This window comes from Octodon degus, unplaced genomic scaffold (genome assembly GCF_000260255.1).
Source record: "Octodon degus isolate 3935 unplaced genomic scaffold, OctDeg1.0 scaffold00072, whole genome shotgun sequence".
NCBI classification, from domain to species: Eukaryota; Metazoa; Chordata; class Mammalia; order Rodentia; family Octodontidae; genus Octodon; species Octodon degus.
Window position 1 is genome coordinate 2,878,540 of NW_004524648.1, and position 24,547 is coordinate 2,903,086.

Sequence of the window (24,547 nt, forward strand, 5' to 3'; positions counted from 1 at the left end):
GATGGGGACCCCTGACAGCAGTATCAGCAGGGGTTTCAAGTACTTCAGGCCTCTATCTCTTTGCTCAAGGCCCCTGGATCCTACCTCTGATGACCCCTTTTCCCTTAGAGCCCCACCTCATCACTGCCACAGAACAGGGGACCAGAGGCCCACAAACTCAGCTTCCTGTCCCTTCAAGACCTCTCCCATTCCTTCCCTTTCTCTCCCACTCTGCTCTGCCCTTGGTTCCCTGGGTCCGAAGTGTGCCATCCTGGCCCTCTCCTGAAAGCCAGGATACTTTCCTTACAGTCCAGACATGGTATAAGAAGTTAATAAAAAAAGAGATGCTGGGCTGGGGAGATATCTCAGGGGTCTAAGTGCCTGCCTGGCAAACTCAAGGACCTGGGTTTGATCCCCAGTACCAGATGCAATGCTGGCCCTGGAACTCCACGTGCACCATGCCAGCCACTGAAACCAGCATGGTGGTGCATGCCTATAATCCCAGCGCTGGGGAGGCTCACACAGAAGGATCACTGAGTCTGAGCTGCATAGAAAAACCTTGAACCAAATAAATAAAATATTTTTTAAAAAAGTGATACTTTTTAATAAGGGTAATAAATTTAGTGCACTGAAGTTGTAGTGCTAAGGGGTAGGCAGAGGTAGTAGAAGGACTCAAGAAGGGTCTCAATGAAAACCAGTCGCTGGCTGGAGTGCCAGGTGGAAGGCAGAGCTGGCCAAACATATCTCTGGCATGCTTGCCACAGGCCAAGTACCAGGGCAGGGACACTGGGCCCTGATCCAGGCATTAAGTCTGATATGGGCATATTTCCTGTAGCTCCCAAGCCAGGGGCCATGGTGGCAGTCCTGGGGTGCCCTCCTACAAGTGCAGTCATGCAGTCACATGCTTAGGGCTGGGTTCCCTTGGGATACCAAAACAGGCTGTCATTGGGACATGCCACAGGCGTGAGAGGCACAGCCAGGCGGGCAGTGGGGAGCAGGGAGCTGCCAAGAGTCTGCCTCGCCTCACAGGAGGAGGGCACTGGAGGATTCCATCAACGTGGCTGCTCTGAGAAGCTCAGGGAGAGGAAGGACAGAGGGAGGGGCTGCCAGGGTTTCCATCCGGCTTCCAGCCCAGCAACTGGTTCAGAAAAGAGCAGGGTCAAGCTTGGTAAATTGTCACCTCCCCTTTGCTGTGGCCTGGCAGCCCCACCATAAAATAAGGCCAAGCCAGCTCTGCCTCTTTGGCTTACACTCCACACAGACAGACCCAGCAGGCACCTCAGGCTGCATGAGGGTGCCCTATAGCGTTTGCCCAGCCAGATTGGCTCTGCTGACTCTGTCTTCTAAGGCATCCAGATGAGGCTACTTTGTCTTGCTTGCCTCCCCCGCTCCTCTCAAGAACTCTGAAGTTCCCCAGGTCCACATATGGAAGGGGTTTAGCGGCTCTGAACAGGGCTTTTATTAAAGCCAGGTTGGCCGCTTAGCACCCATGGCAACCTGCCTTCCCCAATGCCCCCTGTCGCGGCTCAGCCTTTCTCCTGCATTCCATTCTGTCAGCCCTCTGCCAGGCATAGCTGCCCTTGGGGTTAAGCAGGCAAAACTCAAACCTAGGCTGCTACTGGAGGCCTTCAAGGCCAGGCATAATGTCCTCAGAGTCCACAGACCACAGCCCTCCCTGCCCCAGGAAATCTGAAGACTTTACTCCAGGACCAGCTACAAATGAAGAGCTGGGGACACCAAGGTAGCAAGGACAAAGGCAGTGTGTCACCTTGGAATAAAGGAAGTAGTCAGGGCCACAGCAGCACCAGAGCAGCCCCCAGCAGGCCAGTTCACAAAGAGAAGGGGTCACCTTAGATAGCACAGTCTGAAGCAAGAGTTTTTTTGAGGTTCCAACAAGGAAACTGATGTTCGTTCTGCTGGATGGCCAAGGAGGACCCTGCAGCCCACCACAGGCTCAGAGGTCTCCCTGTGACCTTGCAGCAGTGTGGTATGAATTATAAAGTCCTCTCTAAAACTGACTTCATCTTTCTGCCTAGGCCAGGAGCACTTTCTGGGCACAGTGCCTGCTGCTAGTGAAAATGGGGCACCAGCAATTGCACTGTCGGTGCGGTTTGGAGTGGACTCTTCCCCCAGGCTCACATCTGCTCCGAGTCTTGTGTTCACGACAACATCAGCAAAAGTAACTGGCATGCCCACCGCTATGCACAGCACTCTGGGCCGGAACCACACCCCACAAGGCCGATGGATAGGAGCCCCACACCTCCAGGGAGTGTGGCTCCAAACTCCACTAAATTCAGGACCCCCAGACAACCAAGAAACAGCCATGGGTGCTGAGTGGGCTCTAGACCTCCTTTTTGAAGGCCACATAAGGCAGGTGACACAGTAGACAAGAGCCTGTGTGGAGGGCGGGCTGCCTGGGCAATGCCTCCTTTGCTACGCCGCTCATGTGGCCTCATCTGGGTCATTCACTTTGCCTCAGTATTCTCATATATAAAATGGTGTGGATAATAATAGCGCTTACCTCATCGGACATCAAGGGCTAAGAATAATGGCTGGTGCTCAGTTCATGCTCAAAGCACAGCAATATCACTAAGCTGTGTTGAAAAGTGCCAGTAGCTTCCTCCTGTGCCTGCATTCATGGCCAGGCTTCTTGTGGCCTCCTGTGCCCTACGTGATCCAGCTGCTGCCCCGCACCCAGTGTCATCCCCTTGCTCGGGCACTGTCTGCCTCTGAACACACCTGTCTCCAGGCTTTTCTCTTGTTGCTTCCTTTGCCTGGATACGATGACCTCAGATCTTTCATGGTTGATTCTTTCTCAACATTTAAATGTTAGTTCAAAAATGTTCTCCTGGCCAGGCATGCAGTGCATGTCTGTAATCCCACCACTTTGGACACTGAGGCAGGAAGATCACTCTTGAGTTTGAAGCCGGCCTGGCTACATTGTGAGTTCAAGACCAGCCTGCACCACATAGCAAGACCATGGAAGGTGCCCATTAACATTCATGGACCAAATGAGTGCCCCAGGATGTAGGAGATGAGGATAGCAATGCCAGTCCATAGGGCTTCTTTTAGGACAGGGGTTGAGATGCTCCACATTCAGCAGACTGTGGTGGTACATCCTCATAGTCCAGTACCCTGGGAGGCCGAGGCAAGACTTCAAGTTCCAACCCAGCAAGTCCCCAGGCTAGGAATGTAGCTCAGTGTGCAAGGTCCTAGGTTCAATCCCCAGTACTATGTGTATTGGGGTGTGTGTGTGTGTGTGTGTGTGCGTGCGCGCGAGCCCCACATTCCTCATCTCTCAGTACTATGTGTATTGGGGTGTGTGTGTGTGTGTGTGTGTGTGCGTGCGCGCGAGCCCCACATTCCTCATCTCTCTGCTCCCATGTTTAATGAATGGCTGGCCTTGGCCCAGAGGCAGCCCTATGACCTCTCAAACCCAGACTCCCTTAGCATCTTGAGGGTTTAAGGCTTAGGAATAGGAATCTTGAGTCATGGCCAAGATTCCACATGACTGGATTCTAAGAGATCATCCTGTTTAGCTCTCTCTCAAAGAACCAGAGAGGTGAGGGGATTTGCTCAAGGTCACACAGCAAGTTAAAACAACAGACACCAGATGACACACGAAGCCTCCTGACCTCTAGCCAGGACCTCTTCCTTCTCTAGCACCTTGTAGCACCCGAGCCCAGTTCTAGAGCTGCTGCAAGGAAGCCTCACCCAGCTCACATGAGGCACATGGGCACTGAGTGGGAAGGGACACTGTGGATGTCACTACACTGGGGGGCTCAAGGGAGGCACCAGTCCTGATTGGGGTCACTGTCCAGGCTAGAGATCATTTCGGCTTCTTGCATAGGAGGAAGCACCAATCTAAACAGGGCCAAGGAATCTCTTTGGGGATCTAAGGGCTCGCAGCCTCTGCAGAAAGAGGTTCAAGAGCAGCTTCTGTGGCCTACCCTGGGGGAGGGGCAAGAACTACAGGCCTTGCTGGGATAGAGGGCCAACATGGGCTTTCTACCAAGCGCCCTCTCTGCTCCCAGCATGATGTAACAGCCCAAACAGTCCACTCCCCAGCTCCCAACAATGGGGGCCCTGCAGGGCCACTCAGCAGAGGCCAGGCTTCCCAGACCAGTGCCTCTTCATTGACACCCACCAAGTCCCCCAAGCCAGCACCTGCACAAGTTCCTAGACTCTTTCCCGGGCTTGAGCCTCACTTGTCTTTGGATACCACTAGAACAATGGGCTCAGGCAGGCCTGACTTTCCAGGAACCCCCATGGCCAGCAGGCTCAGCTCTCTCTGGTCCAGCACCACTGGAAAGCCATGGCACCATGCCCAGGAAGGCTCAGCAGCCAAGCTGTGTGTGGGATGCAGAGATGGTGGGGAGGCCAGTGTCCATCCAATCTCCCCTCGTGCCAAAAAATGGTGCTTGACAGGTTTGTTTAGAGCAAGAAGTAGGGGTCTAAGAGGAGCCCCCCCCCCCTTTTTTTTGCGGAACTGGGGATTGAACTCAGGCCCTTGCACTTTCCAGGGAAGCGCTTATTCTCCTGAGCCATCCCCCTGGCCCAAGAGGAGCCCCTTTGAAATAGCTATTTGTACAAAGGGTGGGAGAGTCTGAGGGGGCTTTAGAAGCTGGATCAGATTCTCAGTCAAGGACTCTTGCCCTGTGGTGTCACACAGGCCTCTGAGGAGCAGCACGGCAGGCAAGTGGGAGCAGTAGGGGCAGGAGACCACCTGTGCAGTGCCAGTAACCAGGCCCTGCACTGGGGAGTGCCACATGCAGTGGCCAGCACAGTGGCTGTGAGAATGCAGGGGGGCTCACTAATCCTGCTTTCTACCTGCTGGCCTCCCCTTATCCTCTCCACAGAGGCCCAGTACGAGGTGCGCTGGTGGCAAAGACATCCCATTCCAGAGGGAGGAGCGGCTGTCTGCAGCTGAGGGGTCAGTGCAAGGGAAGGAGGATGGGCCTGGCAATGGGGAAGGACGAAGGTTTCTTCCTTTTATAAAGTAGGAGGCAGGTGGCAGGGTACAGCAGTAGGCAGCCACAGCCAGGACAAGTTTCAAAATCTTTCTGGAAACCCAGAGTCAGGCAATGAGTGAATGAGGCCACTCATTCCCTTGCTACATAACTTGTACCTAGCACCCTATATCCTCAGTGGCACGAACAGTGAATGAATGGCTAAGTGAACCTCTGATGGGGATGTCTGTTTGCAGACTCGGTCCGATCAAGAAGAATTCTAGTTAAATGGCACACTCTGTAAGAGACTAGGAACTGTCCAGTCATGGCAGTCAAGCTGACAAAGGGAGTCTCTTCTGTGACCATCGAAATCTTTAAGTTCCTCAGATAAGTGGCCCAAAGAGGGGGTCCCCATCCTGTCCTTCAGGTAGCACCTCTGACGCCCTGTGTAGGCTGGGGGAGCAGTGGCCATCACCAAACAAGTAGGCTTTGCACCACCAGTCCCCCCCGCCCCCCAGCTTCCTGGGAGAAGCTCTTTGGAAGCAGGGAACTCAGATCCACATTGCAATTGCTCAGAACAGAGACAAAGTCAGCAAGGCTGTCCTTAACGCTTCCCTCTGCTCCCCTGGATTTTGCCAGTTTAGCGTGAGTCCCCACCCTCAGGCAGTGTCCAGCCTTGTCGGGGTCAAAAGCCATCTTTGCCTTGGTAACGGGGCCACAGTAAGGGCCCTCAATTCCTCATCCATCAAATGTTTCTGTCCTGACCTCACTTCTGGCTCTCTTAGCCTCTCCACGGCCCCTCATCAGGGACCCCATTGAAACCTCTGGATGCTATAGGGTTGAGAATGGGATTCCTCTATAGCTCCTTCCTTTCAAAGTTCAACCTAAGCCTTGAGAAGCAGGAAGCTTGAGGCACTGAGCCTGGTCTACTTGAATGTGATTGAGGGGGGGAGGTAGAAATGCAAGTTAAATACCAAGAGCGCTGGCAGAACCCACAAACCCAAATGCCACGTGTTGTCTCTGCTAAATGCTTGCACAACAAACCAACTGCCAAGTCAGGGGCCAGAAGGAGGCTTCAGCTCTAGAACTCTACTTGGGGCAAGAACAATCTTACCCTAGCCTCCCCTGTCCCCCAAGAAGAGCCTGAGAGAAGCCCTTGTCTCTCTTCTCCTGGCAACTAGAGGCTCCTACAACCAGAGGCCCCACACTATTTCAAGGGCTCAGTTTTAATACTGGTCCCTTTGCATTGAGACAGACTCAGGTCCTACACCAAATCCCCAGATGTGTCACTTCCCTATTCCTCCAGCCTTTAAGGAATCTGGTTAAACTGGATCAGAAGGGCCACAGGTGTCTCAGTGCCTACAACCTTAAGTCCTTAGGGAACAGCTAATGAGTTTATAAGGCAGCGCTTCCCGCGCCCACCCTGCTTCAACTACTGCCTCATCACAGCCCCCTTGGCCTTGCAGTGAGCCCCACGCAGTGGAAGAGATAGGTTAATGTGGCTAGGGAAGGAAGGGAAGAGCACAGCGGGCCTCACCCTCTGTCACCCTGTGCCCAGGAGACTGACACACTGTCACACAGCATGTGCTAGGAGACTGAGTCACCCACGACACAACACATCCCACACCACAGCCACCCTGCAATGGCACTGATGCCTGTCCGCTCAGCAGCACAGCGTCTGGTCAGCTCACAACCCTGGCCCAGAAAGCACCAAAAGACATGGAGCTGGAAGGTACCACCAGAAGCAAACCCAGCTAGAGATGCTGAAGTGGCTTCTTGGTTCTGCCAATCACACATGACAGGAGAACAGAAAGTCTCTGCTTTGGAGTTTAAAGTTTAACCCACCTCTTCCCTAAGTGGCAGGTAAACTGGAAGGGCCAGGAACCTCCTGGGCTGTTTCTTACAAACCCTGAGGTTTAAGGATGGAGGATGAGCTTTGAGCTGGAGTCTGCTGGCCTCAGCAAGGGCCAGGGAGAGGAGGCAGGGAGGGGTGGCTCCATGCTGCCGGACACAGACAGCTGCCTCAGCACAGAGAGGCTCTGGTAGCAGCGGGGGCCAGCAGAGCTCTGCTGGCCTGGTCCCCAGGGAGGCTGAAGGTGACACAGGGGCCAAAGCAGGGTAGCTCGGGTTGCTGCCCTGCCTAGCACTTTCCAGAACTGATGTTACCTCGAAGGGGCCAAGAATGCCCCATTGGCAGGAGATGAAACTGAACAAGGAGCCAACAGGCCCAGATCACTTCCTCTTGGCAGGTACTAGGAGTTTCTAGGCTAGCTGGCTAAGACAATACACAGAGGGTCCTCCTCTGAGCTACAGGAAGGCTTGCAGCTTCCACCAAACTGGCCACAGCCTCCCTTGTCATGATCTGGAAGGATGAACATGGCCCTGGTCAGCCAGCACTGACACCCTGTGATGTCTTGGGCAGCTGATCTGGTCTACCGACTTATCAAGCGCTTATTGTGAGCTGGGCACTGGGTCTGGCTCTCACTCAGATGCCCAATGCCAGGGCCCAAAGCCAGCCCCAAGGCAGCCTGTCCAACTGCAGGACAGTCCGCTTCTATCTCAGACTTTAATCCCAGCTTGGGTCTGGGGCTGCAGGCAGGACCGGCAGTCTGCCCTGGCACAGCTTGGTCTGAGCCTCCTGCTGGGTCAGCAACCCCCCTGGCACGCTGACTGAGTTGCCTGGTGCCCAGGTGGCACCAGGCCAGCAGTCATCTGGGTGGTCCCCAAAGAGGCAGCCTATAGCACCCAGACTCAGCACATCATTACCTCTCCACCACCTGCCCCCTTCCCCTCTGGTGAGAATGATCCTTCAACTTGTACAAAGAAACCTCATATGGCAGATGTGTTGAGGTGCCCTCAGCAAAGACAAAGCCAACGACCACCACGGGGTTGGTAGGGTGGCGGTGGGGGGCTTCAGGCCTGTGTTGCTTTCTGGGAGGACCATGAGACCTAGGAAGCCCTACCTGGCCCATTTGGACTCCTTGAGTACAGACTCAGGAAGCAGCCAGGGAGAGTCCACTTGCGTAGCAGACAGGAGAGAATCCCTCCCTTCGTGAGGCAAGCACAGATGCAGAGAGGACAGCCAGGGCTGAGGCAGGGGTAGCAACGAGCGGTCACCATCAGGTTCAAGGCACTTGGAGCAGACGCACACACATCCCCAACCTCTGTCCTGGAACTCCTCAGAGCAGGCTGAGGTTGGAGCAGCCCCCAGCCCTCCCCACAGCCCCTCTATAGCCCACCCCCCTCACACCCCTCCAGTCCCAACGGCGGCCTGGCACCTTGTGTCGGAGCAGCTTGCTGCGCACTCGGCCCCAGAGCTTGGCACCTGTGTTGGGGGGTCGCTTGCTCCCTGGCTCCTCCAGCTGATCAAGGCAGCAGCGCTCCAGTGGTTCGCACACTGCCTTAAGGCTGCAGTCGGGCTGAGGCAGGACGTCGGTCATGCCGGCGGCAGCCGACCAGTGGGGGCCAGCTCTAGGGAGAGGCAGAGTCACTCAGCTCAGCGGAGCTCGGCTCAGCAGCAATGGAGAGGCTGCTCTGTGGAGCGCTGGGCCGGACTAACAGTTAGTCGAGCAGCCTGGAAGCACGGCGGTGCGGGGCTCAGCTTTCTCCTCCCTCTCTCTCCCTTGTCCTCCCCCTCCCTCCCCGGAGACTGCAGCCCTCAGCGCTCTGTAAGCTGGAGCAGCAGCAGCAGTCTAGGTCTAGCCGAGCACACAGCCAGCACCGGGGCACCTCCCTGCAGCAGCCTTGGGGCCTCCTCTCTGCTTGCAGGTCCAGCTTTCTGGGCACCTAGTGGAGTGCCCAGCAGGCATCCAGGAGAGCCCCTGGCCCATGGAAGAAAGTGACTCAAAGCAGGCTCTTGGAGCTGCCCCCTCCAAAAACACCCTACCCCAGGTCTTTAACTCTTGGCAAACTGGCACTCCTTACCAACCCTGCATCCCTCCTTCTAGCCCTTACTAAATAAAGTCTGACAAGCAGCTAAACACAAACCAGTCCCATTCCCTCTAGATCTGGGTTAACCCCTTCACTACCAGGTACCAGAGACTTGAGGCCAAACTGGAAGAGCGCTATGGGAGCCAGGGTTCCAGAGCTCCATTTTGGTCATGAGGAACTGCCCTCTCCCGCTGCAAAAGACTAACCCTATCTAACCCCAACTCTCGTCCCATGGCACCTCCTTCAATGCCAACTTGGTGTTAAGGCCAGACATTCAGGGACCAGCACTCCCAAACCTCCTCTTGTAGAAAATATGAAAAAAAAAAAAAAAAAAAGAAAAAAAAAAGAAACCAGGAACTGTGACCTCCACCTATAACCCCAGCTACCTGGAAAAGGTTGACTACAAGTTTTGAGGCCAACCTGGGCAACTTAGGGGGATCTTATTTCAATAATGAAAACCAAAAGTAGAATGGGTAGACCGTCTCTAGTGCGATAGCTTGCTGGGTTTAGTAGCCGCAGTGGGAATCAGGCCATTGTGGATCCTCTGCAGGAAAAACACAAGGCAACTCTGGTCCTAAGTATAGGCCAGCAGTGCTCATATGGCAGCTCTTAGGTGGGGCTCAGTGCATCTCACCAAAAAGGGCTTTTGCTGCAAGAGGCAGAGGACTTCCAGTAACAGAGGGAATCAGCCCTGTCCCTGTGCTGGGCACCATAGGAGGAACAGAATAAGTCTTTGTTACTAACAACATGTTCTAACATCTAACTGAAGAGTTGGAAGTGAATCATGTCTCAAGGTAACCATACAAGTTACAGTACTCAGAGACAAGAGAAAAATCTGAACTCCAGCTGGGTGAGGTAGACACAAGGCAGGCACAAAGGGCATCTCACTGCCGCAGAGCTGAGCATGTGTAGGAAGAGCACCAGTATCTGCATGGTGCCAACCGTGAGCCATGCATAGGGCTTTCAAACAGCAACTGTAGCCAGGCCAGACAGCACATTCCTATAATTCCAGCACTCTGGGAGGCTGAGGGAGGAGGATCACAAGTTTCAGCCCTGCCTGAGCAACTTAAGACCCCATCTCAAAATACAAAAAGACTGGAGAGGTAGCTCACTGCCAAGGTCTTGAATTTAATCCCCAGGACGGCAGAAAATGAAAAACAAAACAAAACAAAACAAAACAAAACAAAAAAACCAACAAAAAACAAAAATCACCAATTGTATTCAAGTAGTCACAATGTTCTGTTCTCCTTTTGCAGCTGTGAGAACTGGGATTCAGGGAGGGAAAGTTCTCAAGTGCTGGGTCCCCTCTCAAGCCCTTGGTGTACCCAATCACAGTGTTTTACTGAAGTGCGGAGGGTTCTTTGGATTCAGGAAAAGGAGCTGGGTCAGGACATTTCTTAGTTGACTGTAGGACAGATTGGTCAGAGGGCAGAGACCAGTCCTTGGCATTCGAACGTCTGTGGTGATTTTACCAGTGACGAGTCTTGGAGTTTTAGATCAAAAACTTTGGAGCTTTTTGAGAAGGGAGCAGACACATAGGAGAATAAGCCAAGAATTAAGTGGTCCTAGTGAGAGGTGCCATTTTCTGACTGGTCAGCACCATGTGGACCCTCTAAGTGGCCAATTCAACCACCTCTGACTTTCTGAAGTAAGTACTGTACGAGCATTCCTATTTTACATTTGAAGAAACCAAGGACAAGAAGTTGAGCAACTTGCCCAAGCCCAGCCAGGATGGGTTGGACTAGAGAGTTCAGGCCAACTCTAGAGCCTCTGTGCCCTGAAGGGATGACCCTCTGGTATGGCAGGATGAGGTCCAACCTGCCTGGTGGAGATGGGGCCATGGGAGCTGTACTTGGAGCCTGCATGGCTAGAACCTAGGCCTGGGCTCTAGGTGTCCATGGAGGGCTGCTGGGTTGGCTCCACCTCTTCCAGAGCTCCACATGTACACAGCACAGATGGTGCTGGGCTACCAAGGCTCCTCATACTTGAGCCACGGGTGCCCAAGAACACTACATCTAAAGGAGGGCTGGGCCACAAAAGTCTGAGGGGGAGGTGAAGAGATTGCCACAGGCTGGCATACACCTGTGTCCTCTGCCCAGCTGAGGCCTGAGTCACTCCTCCCGACTCATCTCCCATCTGCTTCTCTTCCAGGGCACCTGGGTATCACTTCCAAAGAGACTTCTTCCAGCCCCATGAGAGACAAGGCAGCTCCTCATCATGGCTGCCACCAAAACCCACTTCCTGGATGGCTCTGCTCATTCCTTCACTCTTCATATCTCCATCCCATCCCATTCATTTCATTCAGAAGGCAATGAGAGGGTCTGGCTGTGTGCCCAACCCTGGGGTAGGGGTTGAGGAATCACAGAGATGAATCAAGAGCCACAGATCATGATAAAGCTGCCAGCCAGAGGGAGGGGAGGAGATGTGGCTTAACTCCCAGCAGGAGGTAGAAATGCTTTCATGCATTGAGCACATATCAGTTGTACACCTACTATGCGTCACATCCAGCCCAACAAGTCTTTGTCTCTGCCTTAAAGAAATCCAGGGTTATGTTATCAGGACAGCACAGAGAAAGTGGCATAAAAATTGAGAGAAAGGAGAGAACATTTCTAGCCACAAGGTATCAGGGACAGCTTTATGAAGATGAGCTGGAAAGGCCATCCCCCTGCTGGGCCCCAGCTTTACTCTGCCTCCTCTGTAAATGTGCGGTGGCTGGTTGTGTAACTGGCTGGGAAGTTGCTATTGTAAGTGTTCCCTGCATTCACTCACTGCAGATAGGTAGTCAGCTCTCTACTGGCTGGCTAACTTCAGGGCTGGCCCCTTGTGGGCTCTCTAAGGTTCTCTTCCTGCTAGCTCAGTCACAAGCTGCAGGGTGCAGCCTGGAGGAATGATGTGCTGCTCCACCACTGGGTGTGTGGGAGAAGCAGGGGGCAGGATAAATCCTGTTCCTACACTTGTCTGTCTTAGGAACCCCAGGCTCAACACTTGTCTGGGGAAAGCAAGCTCTGATTGGGTGAAAGATGGCCAACTGGTCTCCATGGCGACAAAAGCGCCTTAGCAGATGGGTAGCTGAGTTGGGAGGCTCTTTGCTGGAAAAGCTCATCTTTCTCTTCCTCCCCATGGACCACAGCCTTCCTTTGGGGATGGCACAGATTTGCCTTCTGTTCCCCAGCCTGACTCATTTCTTCCTAGAATGGATGGCCTAGGGACTCGGTGGAGGAGGAGTTGTATAAGACAAATGTCCCCAGGAAGTTCCTCAAAAGCAGTCATTGTTTTAATCCCTGAAGCCCACCATGGACCCTTCTTTTTTTGCTGGGTAAGACAGGCTCAGGCAACCCTGGCCACCCAGCAAGTAACCGCGTCTCCCCCTGCTTGTGTCTGCCCTACCACCCAGCCACACCTGGCAGAACCCGCCCCTCTGAGGACATTCAAGGGCCCCTGTCTGGATAAACAGAGCCTGGGTGGTAAGGCCCCCATGAGCAGATGTTGCTGTCTTTGGAATTAAAAACATTCCTGGTGGACTGTCCCATCCTCCCTCATCCTCTCTCTGGGTCCTCTGCCAAAGGAATGAGAGGGAGAAGTGGGTAGGACCCCAGGCTCTATCTAGGGAGGGGATCTCAACACCCAGCACAGATGTGACTAAGGTAAAATCAGGCTAAAATGTTCAACAGTGGCATCACTAAGGGGAAAAAGGTCAACAGAGAAAAATACATAGCCTGAGGTTGGGGGGGGGGGTGAGGCAGGGACTGCCACACTGCTGCCTTGGTGACAGCCAGGGTGGGACAGCTTCCAGGCAAATTCTCCAGCTTGCAAACATGAGGATGATGGCTCTTTCTGAGAGCCTTGGGAAGCAGTTGCTGCACCTCTGGAGTGACGCCCTTTATCCCAGAATGACTTCTATCTCTACTCCCAACCCAGACTAGAACCCTAATTTCTTGTTCCTGTTTTTTAGCTCAAATGACCAAAAGCTAGGAAAGCAGAGTTTTGAGCAGTCAACTAGATCAAGGCCCCCTCAATGGGGACCTCACAGGGGTGAGACGGAGAAGGGAGAGCCCCAACAGGTCACCCCGAGTGTCAGGTGCAGGAACTGAGGGCTCAGGGGAGCCTGGTGTCTGGCTGAGGTTGAGAACCGTGAGGGATGTGAGGGGGTCTTCCAAGAACATGCCTCTCAGCCCCTGAGGAACACAGTGCAATGGGCTCAAAATAACAGAGCTGGAAAAAAAAAAAAATAACAGAGCTGGGGGCAAGAATGGTGAAGGGTGACTTGGACCACGGCTATGGGGTACAGAACCAAATGTGTGCGGCCAAAAGAGAACCAGGCAAGGCCCTACACAGGAGCCTAGAGACCAGAGCCCACAGTGAGGTGGTGTGAGCTGGGGGAATGATGGCCCAACCCTGGGGCAACTGTGGGGAGCCTCGGGTGGGTCACACACCCCCAAACCTCCCTACATTCCTACTGTGTGCTCACATCTTGTTCTATACCTGCCCTAGCAAAACCCATGACTGAAGGATGTCTTCCTAGAATGAAAAACTGAGTCCTTTTCTGTCTACCCACCTGACAGGTTCTGAGTGTCTGCTATGTTCAAGGCTACACTAGGCCCAGGCACGGGAATCCCTTGCTCAAAGTCATTGAGTAGCCATGGGTGGACCTAAGCCTTGCTGCTACTATTTCTTTTTTTTTTTTTCTTTTGCAGAACCAGGGATTTGAACTCAGACCCTTGAGCTTGCCAGGCAAGTGCTTATTCTACTGAGCCATCCCCCCGGCCCCTGCAGCTACTGTTTCATTTGTTTACTCAATCACTTATTCTTCACTGAACAGACACTCACTATGCGACACAGAGGCCTGGCTAACCCTATCTCCACTGCGCTTCCTGTCCAAGAACATAACCAGATAGCAATTAGGGGTCTTTCAGGAAGTGTAGGCCCAACTCTGTCCTAAGTGGCTATTGGAGGCCATAGGCAGATGACCAGGATGGGACTGGGGAGCAATCCAGGTTGGGCTCAAAGTTTAACATGTGCAGTGAAGAAAGCAGGTGGCCAGGATGAAAAGCTACCTGTCCAGCCCACATCAAGCCTGCCCCAGGTGACTTGCTGTCTTCCATCTCCCCAGAGCCTGCATTAGTTCACAGGACAGTCCAAAGCACTCGCTGTTTCCCATGAGGCTTCACTCTGCACTTTCCATGACTACTTGGGGGCTGGGGTCCCTAGAGAATGTGTGGCTCTAAGAAGACAGAAGAGGCTGAGATAGCCCAAGAGCTTATCTGCTGCAGCTGGACTGTCCCACCACCAGCATGTCCCTGGCAATCTCCAGTGTTTCTCACAGCACATTTGGTCATGGAAAAGGGTGGAAAATCCATTTGAGCCTTTGGGAACATCTTGCTTATCTAGAACTAAATCCACCCAGGACAGAACGGGCAGAGCCTGCACAACCCCCGTACTCATCTCCTCCTTCCTGACCTCAGGACACAAGTCACAGCCAAGATCCTGCCTAGATGTGCTGGGTGGCTTGCCTGTTCCTCCTCACAGCAAGGAGGAGGTGTGGCCAGGGTCCCAGCACAAGTCAGTGGACAGGGAACCTTGGAGTGTGTGCTCTGGGTACACCGGGCCCCTGGGCCACATGCTGCGGACTTCCCTGGAATGATGCCTGAAAACAGGCTGGGCAGGTCTGCTGAGCCTCCCTGCTCCCTCCTCTTCCCTGTCTTCGAGCAGTGCGAGCAGTGCCCCGACAGCAAGCTGACCAACCCAGAGGAACCCAAGCAGCAAGGGAACCTAGGCCCAGCTCTGCCTACTGACCGTGGACTTGGCAGCTACTTTCTCTGGACTCAGTTTCCTCACCTGTGGAGTCAGGAGCCTGGGCCAAGGAGTCTTCCGTGAATTTCTTCTTTTGGCTCAGGACCTCTTCGCGCCAAGCCAATGAAATCTTACACCAAAGTCTTGCTGCCCTCCAGTAAAACCCAAAGCCGAGAGCAGAGGCGTGGCTGAAGTGGGGATATAGGAACTACCTGCTCACACCTCGTTTTCCACTCCTCGCCTGGCTTTAGGGCTCCCCAAGTTCCTTCTGGAGTTTTCAATCTCTGCAGACAGGCCCTGAAGCCCTGGATCCTCCTTTCAAGTGTCTATGGCTCAGACCTGCAGCTCTGTGGGTGGACTCTCAGCAGGGCTGGCCGTTCTCATGAGAACCGCTATTTCTCCTGACCATAGCCACTGGCCCTCACTCTCCCTCAGGGTGGGGGAGGAGGAGAGGTCAGGAAGATTAGGGGCTTTTTAAGGAAACTTCCAGGTCAGAGTTCTGGATCTGGAACTCATTTCTTATCTCTACTCTTTTTCCCTACTTTGGGAAAACTGTAGGCTTCTGCTGATGTAGGTTTCCCTTGGTGGCCTTCCAATAGGATAACACTTACCTCATCTAGTCAGTCTGGTTGGTGTTTTCTAGGTCACCCTGCTTCCCACATCACCCTGGGCTGGGTGTGATGGCACATACCTGTGATCCCAGCACTCTGGGAGGCTGAGGCAGGGGGACTGCAAGTTTGAACGCAGCCTTGGCAACTCAGACTTAGTGAGACCCTGTCTCAAAATAAGGGAACGCTGTACTGGTATTGATAGGCAGCCTCAACTCTGACTTGGGAAGTTCCCTAAAAACTCTTCGGCTAACTCAAAGCTTCAGAAAAAATTCAAAATAGGAACAAGCCCAGGACCAGGTTTTTGGGTAGTCAGGAAGAGGAAGCGGCAGTCTCCACCTGCAGAGAGGGAAGCTGCTTAGTGAATACTATGTGTGCCCACACTTCTACCTCACAGGGTCCTAGGATGCCCACACACCGTCCACGGACAGCCAGCTAGCATCTAACCTGGGTTTCCTGACTTTGGGTCTGGAAATCCCCATCCCAGAGTGGGAAGAACACTCTTTCTGTGGCTGGGTGAGAAGGAGGGTATTCCCAGGCCCTGAAACAGCAGGTCACAAGGTCCTCTCTAGAGTGGCTTCATCGGTCACTACCTCTCAGAGGTAGGTCTGAGGGAGCGGGCACCAAGCCTGCCTGCCATAATGGCATTCCCAAATGGTAAGGAGGGAGGGTGGGAGGGAGACTCGCGTCTCCATCTGCTTCCTATTGAATGCTTCCTGTTTCCAGAATCCACCAGCAAAGTCCCGGCTCCCCAAATCAGGAACACCTGGGCAACAGGGCAGCTGAGCGGGCCTCACACTACACATCTAGGAAGCATTGAACAAGATATTCTCATCCTTCCTGCTGCCAAGGACAAGCATTCTGAGGCCCATTCTCCAAGTATCATTGAGACATGAGAACAGCAGGTGGGGTGCTGGGCTGGGACAAATGGGTCTGCAATAACTAGGACAAGCAGGGATAATGGCTGCAGTCACCTAGGCCTTAGGAAGTGGTGGTATCTAAGGCAAGAAGCAGATCAGGCCTGGTACTTGGCACTCCTGCCCACATGTGACTCGAGGACTGGCATAGTAGTGGTGACAGCCACAAAGGCAAGCGACCTCTCCTGGCAGGATGCAGAGATACAAAACATGAACTTGATCCTGGACACAAATACACAGCCCAGGCCAGGGGAGAGGAAGAGGGGTCGTTTTTCTAGGGCAGAAGCAACCCTGTGTTCCAAGGCAGAGAACTGCCAAGGACTATGAGGTGCCAGGATGGGGCACTGCGAGGCGGAGTGGCAGAATGAAAGGGAAAAGCCCACTGGCCAGGGGCTTCCTGACAGCAGCTGCTCTGTCCCCCATTCGAGTCAAAGCAAGCTTCTCCCCGGGAAGAGAGGCCCAGCTGTGATCAGCGTGGCCCATAAACAAGGGCTTGAAGGAGGAATGACCAGTATTAACGTCCTGCCACCCGTGCAGGGAGGGGCTTCAACATCCCAGAGCCCAGGCAACCAGGGCAATACAGCTGGCCAGCGTGACCCCTGGGCAGAGTCAAACAGGGACACAGACCCCTTAGGGGCCAGAGAAGGGAGCTGGGGTAGGGATCCCTCGACTCCTGCCCTAACGGGCTGCTGACCCAGGCTCCTTCCAATTCCCTCCAGCTCTGCAGAGTAATTGAAACCAGAAGTAGTGCTCCACTGCTGACAAAGGCCCCTTGTTCCCGGCTCCTCACTCATGCTGCACTCTGGGCCTGACCCCTGCACCAAGCCTGGTCCAGAGCTGCTTCAAGGAAAGAGCCCAGAGCTGTTCTTCCCTGAGGCCCAGACCCTGGCTTTCCGGGTCACTCTGAGGTCACTCTGTCAAAACCCATCCAACCCCTTCAGCTTAAGAAACTGATGCAGCCAGCCAGCCAAAGGCTCAAACATAGGGAACACTGTCTTTGAGTCTGGAAGTCCCCATCCCAGAGCAGAAAGGATAGCACTCTATGGATTTTAGTTCTCACTAGAGCCCATTTTACAGGTGAGAAAACTGAGGCTCAGAGAGATTAAAGCAATTCACTCCCCTACTAATGAAAAGAGAAGGCTAGATTTGAAGTCTCAGATCTGTCTGGCTTCAAATCCCCTTCAATACTGTCTGGATGATGAAAATTCTTCTATCGCTTCCCTACTGGCTGGCAAGGTTCTGTTCCTTCTTTGGATTTATTTTAAGGTGCTCAATAAACAGAAATGAATGAAACAGCCTGTGACAAGTATGGATGTGCACATCACAGCTCTAATGAGGTCTTTCAGGCGAATTTCATTCTCCGAGACTCAAACGCTAGCAGGGATGGGAGGAGATAGCTAGCCCCATTTAACAGACAGGGAACTGAAGCTCCACAAGATCAAAGGGCCTGGAACCTTCAATTCAGTGCTCTGCCCAAGGCATCCACACTCAGTATACCACTGGCCAAATGGAGGGTAGACAGGGGCCTGAGGAAGGAGGGGCGACAGAACCAGGGATTCCTCCCTGAGGCCCAGAGCCCGAGGTGGCTCCCGTTTAGGAGGCCCTGCGCGGCCTTAGGGGTCCTGCCGACTTATTGCTGCTGGGAGTGATGACTGGAAAGGAGCTCAGGTCAAGTCTGGAGAGAAGACGATGGACTCTCTATTCCCAGAGACGGGTTTTGCTTTTTGCCCTCACCTAAAACTGTGAAGGCCTAAGGTAGAAATAACCCAAATATCCATTGATGGATGAATTGATAAGCCAGACACAAAAGGTCAAATACTGTGCGATTTCACTTAAATCAAGCAAAGTCATGCAACCAGAGAGGGCCAGGGAGATGGCTCAGTAGAATAAGCGCTTCCCTGGCAAGCGCAAGGGCCTGAGTTCAATCCCCAGTAAAAAAAAAAAAAAAAAAACAAAGTCATACAAGCAGAAAGTACAATGATGAAAGCCAGAAGCCTGGGGGAGAGCGGGATGGGGAGTTATTGTTTAATGGATACAATTTCAGGTGTGAAAGATTAAAAAAGTTCTGAAGTTATTAAAACAGTAAATTTTCTGTTACATATATTTCACAATTTAAAAAACAAAAGGCAGATGGAGTGGCTTATCCCTATAATCCTAGTATTTGGGAGGCTGGAGCAGAGGACTGCCCTGAGCTTGAGGCCGGCCTGAGTTACACACTGAGTTCAAGGTCAGCCTGAATTACACAGCAAGACTTTGTCTCAAAAAACCAAAGAGAGAGGAGAGAGGGGAGAGGGGAGAGGGGAGAAGGGAGTAAGACAAGCTGGTTGTTGTGGCGAACACCTGTAAGCACTTGGGAGGCTGAGGCAACTCTTGTTTTGAGTTTGAGGCCAGCCTGCGATCAAGGCCAGCCTGATTTACATAGTGATATCCTGTCTCAAAAAAAGAAGAGGAAGAGAAAGAGGAGAAAGAAGAGGAGGAGGGAGAAGAAGAAGGAGAAGGAGAAGGAGGAGGAGGAGGAGGAGAAGGAGGAGGAGGAGGAGAGGAAGGAGAAGAAAGAAGAGGAAGAGGAAAAGGAAGAGGAAAAAAGGAGGAGGAGGAGGAGGAAGGAGACTTTAGATACGGTGGGCACATTTGCTAGTCTGGGCTCTTTAGACAGAGAACTCGCCTTCATGACCTCCTCCTGAGTATCATTTATAATAAGCTCTGACCATACCAGGTGCAGTGGTGCACATCTGTAATCTTAGTATGTGGGAGGCTAAGGCAGGAAGGTTGCATTGAGCTCCAGGTCAGCTGGGCTACACAGTGAATTTAAGGCACTCTCAACTACACGGCAAGACCCTCTCTGGAAAAAAAAAAAAAAAAAAAAAAAGCCCTGAGCACTCACAAGCTTCCAAGTGACATGGTCAAGGGTGTCAAAGAAATGTCCCCAGATCTGCCCATTCCAAGCTTCCAAAGAAAAGATGACATAGGAGAAAGCATCAAATCAGGTCTAAACTTGCAACCAGGGGTAGGGCAAGTTACCACCAGGGATTCAAGACAGTTGGACTTTCTTCTTGCCCTGGAAATTTGTCTTACCCTGTCCCAGTCTTGAGCACTCCTACATCCAGGAAGAGGTCCCAAGCAAGCTTTACGGGAAAGTGAAACTGCCTCCTGTGCACAGGGGAGAGTGGAGCTGGAGGGAACTGTCCCCAAGCTTGGGGCTGAGCTGAGGAATAGGGGATGGAGGAGGGGACATGCAAGGGCCCAGAGCAGCTCCTCAGGCTTAGGTAGCTCCTCAGGCATAGGAGGAGCTCAGAGCCCTCTCCAGCCTAAGGCCAGGGGAAGGAATGGTGCTGTGGGGCCCTAGGGGGAGCTCTCTTCAGCCCAGTGAGTCAGGAAGGGTTAGATCCTGGGAATATGCTAATCAGCAAGTCCCAGTTGGGGACAGCACATCTGGAGCCTAGAGCAGCATGGTTGGAAATAGACTAGGATAAACATGCGGGAGTCCCCTGGGAACAGGGAGTCCAAGCAGCCTGGGGGTGGGGGTGCTCCTCTGAATTCCTGGCTAGGCTGGACTGGGGGTGGGGCAGCAAGGAGGCGATGAATGGCGGGTGGCATGGACTGAGAACTTAACAGTAACGACCTCTCAGTTTTAGAGGGGGCCTCCTGAGCCTGGGACACAGATGAAGCCACTGGGAACTAAATCTGCAGGGAGAAAGAGAGACCCCTCTGTCCCTCACATGCGTACCGAGTACCATGCTGACACCCAAACCTGTCTCCATCCCATAAGAACATTGCCACTCACTCATCTGCCCTGCACTGACCACGCATGGTCAACTTGGGGTGGAGGTCCCTAAATCTGGGCCCCATGTACAGCCACTAATACCACTCGCCCTTGCAATTCTCTGGTTCTTCCCCCTAAAAGACAGGACTGGATTCCCTCCAGCCTCAAGCCCTACCGATCTCTTTTTATTCCTTCATGTTCCTTCCCAGCGCATTCCTCACAGCCCTTTCAGGTTAGGGTTCATCCTTCATTTCCTGGGCCACTCCCTGAACTTCGCTGCCTCCCTGCCTCTGGCCACACAGATCCCTCCCCCACAAAACCCACTCCACTCCTTGGCTGATCCACAGCCTGCCCACCTCGCTAGAAGAACACAGAGCCTTAAGACACTTACCGTGTGGGCCATTATACACAATGATTGATACAGACCTCATGAAGTAAATAAGCACTTTTGACAATGTATCAAAAAAGGTACACCTAAGGACTATATACAACCCTAGAAATGAGGGGGTTTAGGATAATACTCCGTGAAAATAGGAAAAAAAAATACACAGTGTGATTAAACCTATATAAAAATATATAACCAGGGGAGGTAAAAAGGCACCAAATAAAATGGCTGTTCCAGAAGAGTGGGCGTGCAGTGGCTTGAGATTATGTTCCAAGTCTCTTTACTATGACTGCAATTCTCTTTCTAATATAAACACTGCTTTTGGAATGAAAAGACCCAGCGCTCGCTCTCACATCCCCCTCACTCCACCTCCCTGAAGCCTCCCCACTGCCAGCCCACGATGACCTTTCTCGACCTTTCTCTGTGTCCGGAGCCTCCCTCCTGTCCCTCACGGAGCAGTGGGAGGCAGCAGAGCGCAGGGTGAAGGGTCCTGGGCCAGTTGCTGGCCCTGGAGTCCTCGCTCTTTCACCCCCAGCTTCCTAGCACTGGACAGGCCGTTTAAACCCTCTGCCTCAGCTTTGTCATCCCTATAACCACGAGAAGGCTCCTGCCCCGGGTGAAGCCCCCTGAGACCACAGATACAAATACTTAGCTCTGCGCTGGGCTCATCATAAGCGCCAGTGTTATTATTATTGTCACTGGCGTGCTGTGTGGCTCTCTAGTAGCTTGGCATTTATCAGTGTACTTGGCTTTCCAACCGGACAGCGGGTTCCTCCAGGCCAGGCCCCGGGCCTCTGAGTGCACCCCGCAGATGCACAGGAAGCCCCTCCCAGTGCATTCTACTTCCTTCCAGGTATGCCAGGCAGAAATGTCACCTGCCCAAAGATGATGACACCTCAGGCAAAGGCAGCTGTGTGCTCATTTTATGCCATGAAACAGGATCTCAGGGCAGAATTTTATCCCAGCTCCAAGTCCAGGCTGCTAATGCCCAGGCCCCTTACCCAGGTTGGGTGATGTTTTTGATCACAGAATGAGATATGGGGACACTAAGGAGGAGACAGTGGAGCCTTCCGTGTACGCTGTCAGCAGAGATACCTTGGCCAAGATTCTTAACTTTGGTGCCTCAGTGTCTCATCTGTGAACTAAGGAAGACAGGGTGGTCATTTTCCTGGCAGAGGTATTGCAAGGATCACATGAAACATTGCAAAACTGACTTCTAAGAGTAGAAACGCTGGGAACACAAGCTGGTACTAAGTGCTGCCATTTCTGTTACTAAATGCTGCCCCGAGCTCCTGGCTCCTGCTCCAAATTCCCTGTGCCCACTCCCTTCAGACCCCAGACAAACCTAGAGGGGGCAAACATCACAGACGCAGACACCTGGAGCTTAGGCAATGGCTTCCCTTACTGGTCACTGGCTTGGCAGAACAGGAGAGGCCACCCTAGCATCCCTATGGGCCCAGCACTTACTGTGAAGTCCCCTTCAGGGACATCCTCAGTGCCAGCAGAAAGGGAGAAGGCCTGGGCTCCAGGGCTTGTGCCAATTCCCTTCCTCTGCCATGTGGAACAGGCTGCTCTATGGCTCTGTGTGGTCTGACTGTGTGGGGACAGCTCAATGGAGAATTTCCATCCAGTATGGCCATCCTTGGTGACTCTGAGGGTGGTCACACAGTGAGACTTTATGAACTATGGCTCACCCCTAGGGGGGAACCCCCAAGTCCATAGGAGGCTGGTGAGACTGTCCCACGGCTAGGGGGCCAGCGCTATGCTCAGACCTCAACTGCATGGGGACTTCAAAGGCCCCTGGAGGCCTCTGCCTCTGAACTGCCCACTTACTGGTCCAAGTCAGCTGGCAACAGAAAGGTTTGCGTTACTTTTAATATCAACTTCCAAGCATTTAACATTCCTCGAAGCTTAAACACAGAAACATTTTCCTTAGCAGACTGTGCTTTCTGCTCTGCCAAACATAACCTGGCTGCCTCCCCTCCCCCACTGCCTCCATCTGCTCCTGTCTCCAGGATGCAATGATTTATAGTGTGTTTCCCCAGGGCTTGTGCAGCTGAGCCAGGGAGGCAAGCAACAGGGCTGAAGTCCAGGTGGAGAAAGCCTGGTCTCACCAGGGGTATCTGGATCTTGACTGGGTCATGGTGACCACTGAGCTGGCTGTTGGGAGGATCTCTTTTTTACTCTTCCCTTCCACAGCACCCATGGCCCAGGAAGTGTGTCAGCCACTCGTTTCTTGGTTGGGTAGCCTGGCTCAGGATCTCTTCCCTACCTGTCTATCTGGCCCAGTCCAGGGATGTGGAGATGGGGCTCTCATTCCTTATCCCTACAGAGTAGGTTCCAGGGGCTGGATTTAGAGAGCTTTCTTTCATTATCCCCATCTCCTAAATAATGATGAACTGGCTTGTGGTTGCCTAGCAGAACTGTCTCCCTGGTGACAGTTCTGAGGAGTGGGGTACAGGTCTCACAGACCTCACAGGAAGCTATGTGCTCAGGAACATGGGTGGCATGAGGCAGATGCTGGGCTTCCAGCAGTGAATAGTGCCATTACCTCTGTTCAGCTACTGCACCCTGGAGTAGGTGGGGTGGGGGACAGGAGACCCACACAGCTCCCAGTACACCCAAGAATGCCCAGTCAAGATCCAGATACCAAACTACAGCTACAAGATTCATCACAGAACAAACACTTCCTGCAAAAACAAAACAAAACAAAAAAACCCATAGTACAAGAGCCAGTGAGATAGCTCAGTGGACTAAATGCCTGCTTAGGCAAGTGCACAGACCAGGGTTTGATCCCTGGCACCACATGCCACACCAGCAGCCCTGCCCCTGGGTGCGCCGAGCTGGCCACTGAGACTGGGCATGGTGACATACACCTCTAATCCCAGCACTGGGGAGGCTGAAAACAGAAGGATCACTATGAGTCTGAGCTGTGTAGTGAGACCTTGTACCAAATATATAAGAAAGCAAGCAAGCAAGCATAATACAGCTTCCTGTTGCATACAGGGCCCTCTGAGTCCATATTGGAAAAAAATGTTAAGAAGCAGAAGCACCTCATGTCCAACACCAGCATATATCTGTTATTGCCTCTTTTAATGAAAACTTTAAATAAAGCCTGCCAAGAATGCCCACCAAAACCAGATGGATAGACTGGCGAGACAGCTCAGTGAGCCAAGAGCCTGTTTAGGCAAGCTCAGGGACCAGGGCTTGATCCCCAGCACCACATGCCATGCCAGTCTCACCCCTAGGTGCACTAAGCTGACCACCAAGTCCTGGCATGGTGGTGCATGCCTCTAATCCCAGCACTGGGGAGGCTGAAAACAGGAGAATCACTATGAGTCTGAGCTGCATAGTGAGATTCTAGACTAAATACATTAAAAAAAAAAACAAAAAACAAAAAATAAAAAACCATCAGAGGAACATGTCTGGAAAAGCTTGATAACAGGATATTTCTTCCTTTGTGTAGTCTATGCTTGTTTAACGGATGGCCTTGCAATGTAACTTCAACTATAACAGTACATTTCTAATCCATAAAGTATAGTTCTGACCCATAAAGAGGGGGAAAGGCACAGTTGGGTCAGGCCATTGGAGAAGGTAAGATCTCCAGTCTATGAGTCAGTCCTGCTCAGATCAACAGAAGGAGAACTTGATCACCTCTCGTTAGGTGAGGCCACATGCAAGGGGATGAGGTTGGAATGTTTAACCCCCCAGTGCCTGCAAAATGATTGTGTAAATATTTGTATGGAACGGCAAAAGCAATAGGCCATTCCGTCTGTGCTCCATGGTAAAAGGCCCCTCCGGGACCAGAGCTGACATTTGTGGCTCCATGGTTGTGTCTAAGTGGCTCAAAGGTGATTCAACCTCTCTGTAATGGGAGTCTGACCTGGGATAGGATTTATAAGTCCATGTCTATTGCCTGGATGGACATAATTCCCACAAAAGGAGTGGTTAGAGTTCACAAGCATTTGGTTTCTCATTTGAGTAGCACCCACTGGTTGTCTGTTGCATCACTGTTTTTTTTATTTTATATTTTTTTTTTGCATCACTGTTAAAGGTCGCACCATATATACAGTAGGGAAACAGAATAGGTACAAGTCAAAGTAAACCTATGGTCCTTGATTGTATGCTGAAAAACTTCAAGAGGATTCCCGGATGATTATGGAGTAAAATGAAATCTCAGGGGCTCCAAATCTACTGTGAAAAACTTGGAATCCAAACATAATTTT

At 52.4% G+C, this 24,547-nt stretch overlaps 1 protein-coding gene across 5 annotated transcripts in view; it reads right to left on the reverse strand.

The window, feature by feature from the left end:
- The window catches only part of Abr (active BCR-related), a 215,560-nt gene that overhangs the window by 15,369 nt on the left and 175,644 nt on the right, over positions 1–24,547 (reverse strand). The window contains exon 1 of one of the 5 annotated variants that reach the window (XM_004635367.2): positions 8,207–8,487. The exons of the other annotated variants lie outside the window; for them this stretch is intronic. Within the exon in view, the coding sequence (XP_004635424.1) occupies positions 8,207–8,368 (162 nt within the window). The 5' untranslated portion in view covers positions 8,369–8,487. Of the gene's footprint in view, positions 1–8,206; positions 8,488–24,547 lie in introns of those variants that run through there. 5 annotated transcript variants of the gene reach the window in all.